The sequence below is a fragment of the Bradysia coprophila genome, unplaced genomic scaffold, assembly GCF_014529535.1.
Source record: "Bradysia coprophila strain Holo2 unplaced genomic scaffold, BU_Bcop_v1 contig_232, whole genome shotgun sequence".
In the NCBI taxonomy this organism is placed as follows: Eukaryota; Metazoa; Arthropoda; class Insecta; order Diptera; family Sciaridae; genus Bradysia; species Bradysia coprophila.
In genome coordinates this window covers 17,570,161-17,579,007 of record NW_023503493.1, presented here as the reverse complement: position 1 = coordinate 17,579,007, position 8,847 = coordinate 17,570,161, and the positions used below count along the sequence as shown (strand labels likewise).

The window sequence follows — 8,847 nt, the reverse complement described above, 5'->3', positions numbered from 1 at the left end:
CAATTTGCTCTACTTTAATATGGACAGTTGCGGTGTATTTGATGGCTGCAACGATGAACACAATATGTTCACGAAGTTAAATACCTATCATAGGCTATGCTCTATGTTCTTCTCCAAAATATTTGAGAATTCTACAAAACTTTTGCGGTCTTCATTTTTGTGAAATTGATCGTAGGCCTTACAACATTTGTGATCTAAGAAATCTAAGAAAAAATGCGACAACAATCATTATAGACTATTATGACCAGAGCGAGAGTTCCGAAGACCAGTTAATTACAACTTGCCTTGGGGTACTTGTCAGTGCATAATTTCATATAAATTTTTGACATATGCACCTAGGGAAGTTAAAATAACTGATCCAAATTATACATCCTCCTCTCATCATAATAGTCTATAAATTGCATCCTAATTACGACAATTTGCTCTACTTTAATATGGACAGTTGCGGTGTATTTGATGGCTGCAACGATGAGCACAATATGTTCACAAAGTTAAATACCTATCATAGGCTATGCTCTATGTTCTTCTCCAAAATATTTGAGAATTCTACAAAACTTTTGCGGTCTTCAGTTTTGTGAAATTTATCGTAGGCCTTACAACATTTGTAATCTAAGAAAAAAGCGACAACAATCATTATAGACTGTTATGACCAGAGCGAGAGTTCCGAAGACCAGCTAATTACAACTTGCCTTGGGGTACTTGTCAGTGCATAATTTCATATACATTTTTGACATATCCACCAAGGGAAGTTAAAATAACTGATCCAAATTATACATCCTCCTCTCATCACAATAATCTATAAATTGCATCCTAATTACGACAATTTGCTCTACTTCAATTTGGGCATTTGCGGTGTGTTTGATGGCTGCAACGATGAACACAATATGTTCACAAAGTTAAATACCTATCATAGGCTATGCTCTATGTTCTTCTCCAAAATATTTGAGAATTCTACAAAACTTTTGCGGTCTTCATTTTTGTGAAATTGATCGTAGGCCTTACAACATTTGTGATCTAAGACAGACCTTATTACTGAACTAAATTGCTAGTTCAATCGGAAATTGAATTCCTGTGTAACATTGGCCTTTCTCTTGAATTTGGATTTTCGACTCAATTTCCCGGCAAATAGTTTCTTAACAAGGATTTCCAGTGCTAACAGTGTGACACTGGCAACAATTCCAATGAAGAGAATGTACAGAGCCGTGGAGAAGTGAATAATATCCACCGGAGTAACAATAACTTCTGAAATTTCACATTTCGGTCGAGTGCCGTAAAAGATGTCGTTGTAGTATGATAGCAATCCTGTCTCGGAGATCCTTCGAAGTCTGCAGAGTAAATAGCAAATTAGAAGCGATGTCACATTATTTTTTGCAGCATTGATGAACATACGCAATCTTAACCAGTTCTCTAAATTCCGACTTATTGGGTAAAACAGGTCCCGCAGCAACTTTCGGAATGTAAGCAATGTCCTGTAAATCACATTTCTCCGAGTCGGTCAACGTATCTAAAAGACATTCAAAACCTTGGTTCAATTTTTAGAATTTCACAAAGAGCAACAAAATCTGAAACCTTTCAGTATTAGGTAGGCATAGCTCCCTGAGAATTTGAATTACATTAGTATTTGAAATCAGAAGTGATGATTGAGAGGATGGGCCTTGATGGGTTGATTTAAACAAATTAACAAACCGTCAGTGTTAAAGGCGAATCCACCTATAAAACACAAATGTTGAATGATCTTATTACTTAGTGTTACAATAGGTTGGAATGGTACCATTCTTCAGCAATTTCAACCCGGTACCTGCAGGCATTATTGTGCGTTCAGGATGTTCCATGATCTTCTTGTACAACAGTACAGTTGATTCTTCTTGTGCATATTGGAAATTGTTTATGACGTACGGTTGTTCATCCTGACCGAACGAAAGCGGACTGTTCAGCAATTGTTTCATTGTCTTAATATTCTTTGGTGCTTCAATAAGTAAAGAGCCAACGATAAAGGAAGAATAGAATTGATAAACCAGTAATGCGAATGCGAGTACCGCGACGACTAATATCCGAGATGACGTTAGGACAATATTTCCTGAATAACCTACATCAGAACCAAAATTTCATCCTACCACTGAACTCCAATGAGCCAGATATTTGTGCGTTCTCACCTTGCTGAAAAATGAATCCGATCATCATCAGAATTGAGTTGGAAAAAGTATCTTCGTTGGTCCATTTCACATGTAAAGCATTTTTGACTTTCTTGTGATTCTCTACCGAGAAAATATTCCAAATAATGCACGCACTGCATACCACTAACACCACTATTGCGTACCACAAATTTGATCGAAAGGGTAAAGTGAATGCGTTCGACGGTATCGACTTTGGATGTCGAAATATAAACAGAATTCTGAAAAAGTTACTTTTTCGAGTTGAAATGTCGGTAATTGAAATAAAATCTGATAAATACTGAGCATGGTACGAGTGCGTAGTGTGTTCAACCACTCCGTATCGATCATTCTCCCATCTTAACGGAGTTAGACAAAAATCCACTTTTCTCCGTTTAACCAAATCGATTGCACCATGCCAGTTACTTGACGCATCTAAATGCGCATAGAACTCTGCTACACGGACCTGCACTTTTAAATTGTAGATGTCTTCAATTAACGCTAGTAATCGGTAGGTAATTCGTCCAACGTTATTGAGATATGGATAGTCGTTAGATTGAAGGTGTTCCAAAAATGTAACGTTCTCAGGAATATTCCTAAGCTGCAATCAAAAAAATGTATTTTTCGAAGTTTCGTGTACGGAAAGGGAATTTTTCGTAATGCGTCTCTTTGCTACTACTATACATGTGCTGGAGGTGCTACAATAAAATGATAATATTCCGTTGAGAAATGAGCATTTTTGCCTTGGAAAGTTGCAAAAGATTTTGCAAAACAGCTCCGCATTTTGATAGCTATTTTTTTAAACATTTTTTTTCCACTTACGGTTACTACAGATGAGAATGTAAGTCCTCGAAAATTGCGCCGTCTTTCCGTTTTTGTCTGCTCATTATGTTGTATAACTAAACCAGTAGATTTGCTCCAATGGCCCGTAATTGTTACATTAAGCCCGTCACGATCAGAACGACGATTATAAATTTCATAAACGTCATAATCGTAACGGTCATTATCGATATCCGAAGGAACAACTAAGGTAATTTCGGCATCGACGTTTATGTTTTGACGACTCAAAATACCGTAAGACTCGTTCAAACTTGAGGTGAACATTAACCAACTCCTTTCGTAATGGAAAAGTCGTCGTTTTGAGATCTCTCTTAGAAAAGGACCAGCTTCATTGCAATCCAAGTCCATGACAACGCAGTGCACACCACTTAAGCGAACGAAAAATTGGTCATAGTCAAACGAAGCAATCTCAAATTTGTTTTCAGATATGTCCACAACATTCATCCAAATGCCTTGATGTTGTGCAGTAAACATTATTTCATTCGGATCAATATTCGGACGGCTTAGGCATGAAACCAACAATAAGGTTTTGAAATTGTTTTCATGAAGATAGTCTTTAATAAGGCTGGTAGTCGGGCTCACAGTCTGCGATTCAGAATCATTTATAATACACCCGAATAGGACAAGTAGCGACTGTACAATCATTTTGGTTACACTGAACTAAGCGACAGCTATTACAAAGTATTGCATTTGAGTTTCACTATCAGGTATCAGAACCATCGGAACGTAACTACATCCAATGATTGACAATTCAATTACTCCAATTTTGCATTCAAAACAGACAATGTCAATCAGCAATCTTTATTTAAAATCTAACTAAAAGGAACATCACTTAAAGCTATGCTAGTTGTAAGCTATTACAACTTCAATGCGAAATTGTGACTGTTGGAAATCGATAACGAAAGTGAGGGCTAATCATTTTCCTATACATTCGGAATGTGCAAAATTGTCCTTATGTAACTTGAATAAGTCGTATCAACACTCTCTCTAGCAAACTCTTTGAAAAAATCGAATTAGGTGTAAAAAAAAGTCTGAGAAACTCTGCTTCTTAATAAGGCTTGTAAAACGAAGTGTGAACAAAGTGGCAGAAATTGACAAACCTCTTCATCAGCTTAATAATAGTAATTTGTTTGCTGGAGAGAGCATTGATCGTATTCGATTTGATATGATGGGCATTTAAGTCAGTCCTTATTGAGCTAAAACGGAAGGTATCACCGGAAAAGCTCAATATAGTTAGTTGTGAGCTGGGGCTCTCGTAGTGAGGTATTTCTTTTTTAAGCGAGTAAAAGACCAAAAAATTGTGGGCTTGTTAAAAGCCACTTATGCCTTTTGTGGCCTTTTCATTTTTTTTCTCGAATGGATTGACAATTGTAAACGTATCCTTTAAGCAATTTTCTTTTCAAATTTCTGTAGATTTTCGTGTCATTTCGTAAAACTAATTCTATTCAGAATATGTGAGCTAAATCGACGAAAGAACAAAAACGACAACAATCATATAACCACTCCTAATTACGACAACTGGCTCTACGTTTTGAGAAACGATGTAAAACATTTTCGAAAATCAATAAAATCAAACTACTTATAATGCCCACTATCACAACGAAAATTGCTGATGAAAAATGCGCAATATCGACGGGAGAAAACACTGGTCCAGAAACTTCACATTTCGGTTTTATGCCACTCCAGATTTTATTGTAGTACGACAATATGCCAGTTTCCGTCATCCTGTGTACACTTTCGATTTGTGTTTTGTTTTTAATATAATTTGTTACTCATTTGATGTATTCACTTCGCTTTACCCGATTCTAATTAACTCCTTAAGTGGAGACTTATTCGGAACAGGTAGACCGGTTTGGAACTCCTGCACTAGATCAATTGTCTGCAATTCACATTTGTCGGAATCGGTTAGCGTATCTGAAAATAATTGGAATCAACGAAGTTTTCAAAAATTAAAAAATATTGAAAGACTTACTTCGCATATAGATGTTCGCATAGCTGCTGTCTGTGGCAAGTGCGACTCCACCTTATGAAAAAAACAAAATTTGAAATATGACGGGAATTCGCCAAAGATTCTGTGGTACCTTGTCTCATTAAATGCACTCCAGTCTCGAGCGGAACTAATACGTGTTCAGGAACCTTCGTCACTTTACTGTAAAGTTGAACAACATCCGGCTCGATGGCGTGACTAAAAACATCACGAACGTAAGGAACTGCATCAACTTTGAATTTAAACGGACTGTTCGTCAATTGTCGGATTGTTTTTATATTTTTCGGTGGGTCGGTTAGTAATGAACCGATTATGAATAAAGAGTAGAAAAGAAATATTAATATCGAAAACAGGATCATCGTGATGATTAATATCCGAGTCGACGCAAGTCTAGCGTTACCCACAAAATCTGTAAGGAAACAATTTTGTTAGAATGTGAATGGATGACGTGACTTTTCAAACGTCTCGAAATCGGGTGTTAACATTGTCCTTTACTTTTTACGTTGACCTATTACGTTAGTACCACGATAACCCCCTCCAGCAACGACATAAAATAAGATATAGAAATAGAGGGCAACTCATATGAAAGCCCACAGACAACGTGAACTATGCCTCTCATTTGACCTATGAATAATAAAATCGGTTCTTGTCACTGCTAGAACGTTCTACAGCAGTGACATCTGAAGTCATCATCAAGACGATTGAAAAGATCTGTACATCTACGTGTCCTCTTACTTTGTTGAAATATAAAACCAAACACTATCATCACCGAGTTGCTGTATGAATCGTCGTTCTGCGCTGCGTGTATATCACTATTTTCCATCAATTGTTTTTCGAACGAAGATGTGAGTTTTACAATGAATACGCAGACCAAGCATAAACCAATCATTGCATACCAAACCATACTTTCAAACGGATGCAGAAAAACATTAACTGTATCAATTGACTTGGGATGGAGAAACATGAATTGCACCCTGGAATCAATCGTACCGTACAGCATAATGCAGATAACGTGAAAAGAAACATATTACTGGTTGCGATGCGAATGTGTGGTAAACTCAAATGCACCATACCGTTCAAAGGCCAATCTTACGGATGTTATGCCAAAATCTACCTCACTACGATTTAACAAACCAATTGCACCAAGCCATCTTTTATTCGTATCTAAAGCGCCCCAGATAGTTGCTAGCCGTATGTGAATTTTAAAATTGTACATGTCCATCAGGACAACTACTAATCGATACGACATTCTGTTCATGTTATCCAAATGGTAAGACTCTTCAGATTGAAGATGTTGCATGTATGTTCTCCCGTTGGGAATGTTTGTTAACTTAAAAAATAAAAAATTATTTAAAGCACAAACAAACAGAAAACAGTTTGAGTTACAGAGACAACCGATGAAAGAGTGATACCGCGTAGATTTCGTCTTCTCTCAGTTTTCGTCTGCTTCACTGGTATATTGAAACCATCGGATTTATTCCAATCACCCAATTGAGATAAGTTAAAATGAGTTTCACTGCCGTGAACACTTGACAGCTTAAAGACTTCGAATATTTTGTAGCTGTCTTCATGATTTAAAACCTCTGGCACAGCTAGGACAATCTCTGCATCGACTTTTATATTCTGTGAGCTTAAAATGGTAGAAGCTTCCTCCAAATTTGATGTGTACATCAACCAAAACCGTTCGTTATGAAAAAGAATGCGCTTTGAGAGTTGAATCAACAAGGAGTCCGTTCTGTCGCAATCCAAATTCAGAACAACACCATGAGGATGACTGTAACGGCCAAAAAACTTGTTGTAATTGAAATCGGTTAATATCGGTTCTTCGGAAAAGTCCCAAACATTGATCCAAATTCCATTTAGAGATCTAACATCTACTATCGGAAATGTTTCATTTCCACATGACATCAGCAGTAATGTCGACAATAACTTTGTCTTGAGGTAATCTTTGATCAGAAGGATATTACCCGAGCTAAGTTTCGCCGCGAGGCACACAATAACGAAAATATGCAGCAAGACTTTCATCCCGGAAAGTGTGGAAACGACTGGCCATTATCATTCTCAAAAGACTTTACTTTTTTGTCAATGACAAGAAAATTACCAATTTGATTGACAAGCTTTCCTTACTCTAATTAATGTCTGCGTAAAGAAGGACAATTAGACTAATTACGAATAAGCATTTATACATTTTACAAATAAGTAATGTATGTTGTTGTGTAGAAGTTTCGCAGGTTGCATCGATTCGACTCTGTTAGGTACGACAGTCACACAAATTGACTCAGTGGGCCAGACTGAATTCTACATGAAATGTTACCACATTGGTAACGTTCCAAAAAGTTTACCTAATATTCTTTATGGACAGTTGCGTGTGTGTGTTTGATAGCTACAACGATGCACACACTGAATAACTCGTATGACGTAACCCAAACATGATGAATTTGTGTGCATATTATATCTAGCTACGGTGGTCTAATTGCAAAATTTATGTTAAAATTAATGAAGTAAAAGATTATGTATCAATCAATGTGCTTAAGTTAATGTGTAGTTAGAACAAAAGACATAACTGACACGATAAGTTTACTTGTGAATCACAAGTTGTCCGTTAGGTCAAACCTAAAACAGTCCTACAAAAACCAGTGAGTAACATATACAGGCCTCCCACGCTTTAAAAATCCTCCTATTTTAGGAGTTTTAGGAGGTTTTTAGTGTTAGGTCTTAGGAGATTTTTAGGAGCTTTCGTGATAAATTCATCATTGTAGAAATGCTGATGAGCCCTTATTTCTTGTTAAAAAATCATATTTTTCCATTTACAATAGCTATTTCTAAGAAGTCTCTATTACTTGAACCATCCTTCGATTTCCTACGTGCAAAGTATCTATCTCATCATACAGGATCGGAAATGGACCTATCACGAAAAATTCTAGTCTCACCCAAAGTTACCAAAAAGCGCTCAATTTTGGACATAGGTTGTAAAAGAGACGAAAAAGTTGGATTGTCTGATTTGAGATGTTTGTCTCGCCATACAAAAGTTTAAACTTTGACAAATTGTGACTAAAAGTGGGTATTATATATTACAATTTGATCGAGCTATCGTCACTGTACTCACCGAAAATTTTTAGAACTAAATAAAACCAATGAAACTACAAACATACTTAGAGTATACTTTCATTGAATAAAACGAATTCTTAATTTAAAAATGAGTGAGACTCTTCCAAATTGGTTTTTTTTTGTAAAGAAACACGGTTGGTTTGAAACGAGATTAAATAGGGACCGCCGACCACCAATAATTTTTTTTTCATATTTATAATAAGTGATGGACAAGAACTTCACACAGGAAAAAATTAGCCCAAACTCCTGAGCCGTTTCTGAGAACCAGTGGATGCGACTACCACAAGCAGTCAGGTACAGCCTGAGCACATATTTTAATTGGGATCGGTAGAGGGAACAATTCTAAGATATACCGTGTAAAAATTATTTCTTTCGATCATCTGCTCTCGGAGCAACAACAGTTGAAAGTCGAAATTTCCCCATTTTCGAAGAGTAATATATCCCTGACAAAGTGACCAAGACAGCCAGTTAAGATTGATTCTAGACGCGGTTAGTAAGCTCTTTCGAATGGCGAAAAAAGTTTTTTGAAAAAGTTCTTTTATGTTACATTTTCAGAGAAGTTACTTTTTCCGCTGCCCTCGGTGAAATTCGTCCACTTCTGTTCCCTTCTGGTAGCCTTATTTCAAACTAATTTGTCGATTATATTGTAGCCTGAAGAATAGGCTTTTCAACGATACCAAACATGCCATACTTGATCCACAACAAGTACTGTTGATGATTCAGTTTTTCAATCGAAGTCACTCTACTCGCAAGTCTGGAGCC

The 8,847-nt window shown here is 36.7% G+C and overlaps 1 protein-coding gene across 1 annotated transcript; it reads right to left on the bottom strand.

Moving 5' to 3' along the window:
• Positions 1 to 901: 901 nt before the first annotated feature.
• Positions 902 to 7,140, bottom strand: LOC119075563. Its single transcript, XM_037182030.1, has 16 exons — positions 6,364 to 7,140; positions 6,009 to 6,307; positions 5,713 to 5,951; positions 5,072 to 5,386; positions 4,963 to 5,013; positions 4,790 to 4,904; positions 4,504 to 4,724; positions 4,091 to 4,101; positions 2,973 to 3,650; positions 2,453 to 2,751; positions 2,154 to 2,392; positions 1,772 to 2,086; positions 1,687 to 1,710; positions 1,570 to 1,596; positions 1,390 to 1,504; positions 902 to 1,325 (listed from the first exon to the last, which is right to left on the bottom strand). The coding sequence occupies exons 1-16, from the start codon at positions 7,000 to 7,002 to the stop codon at positions 1,046 to 1,048; spliced, it is 3,867 nt and encodes a 1,288-aa protein (XP_037037925.1). The 5' UTR covers positions 7,003 to 7,140; the 3' UTR covers positions 902 to 1,045.
• Between the last annotated feature and the right edge of the window lie 1,707 nt (positions 7,141 to 8,847).

Excerpts from the sequence above, each read along its gene's own strand:
- LOC119075563 (XM_037182030.1), bottom strand. The coding sequence starts at position 7,002 with ATGAAAGTCTTGCTGCATATTTTCGTTATTGTGTGCCTCGCGGCGAAA. Across the intron at positions 6,308-6,363 it reads CTCTTTCATCGGTTGTCTCT|TTAACAAACATTCCCAACGG; the intron begins GTAACTCAAACT and ends TTATTTTTTAAG. Across the intron at positions 1,711-1,771 it reads GTTGAAATTGCTGAAGAATG|GTGGATTCGCCTTTAACACT; the intron begins GTACCATTCCAA and ends TGTGTTTTATAG.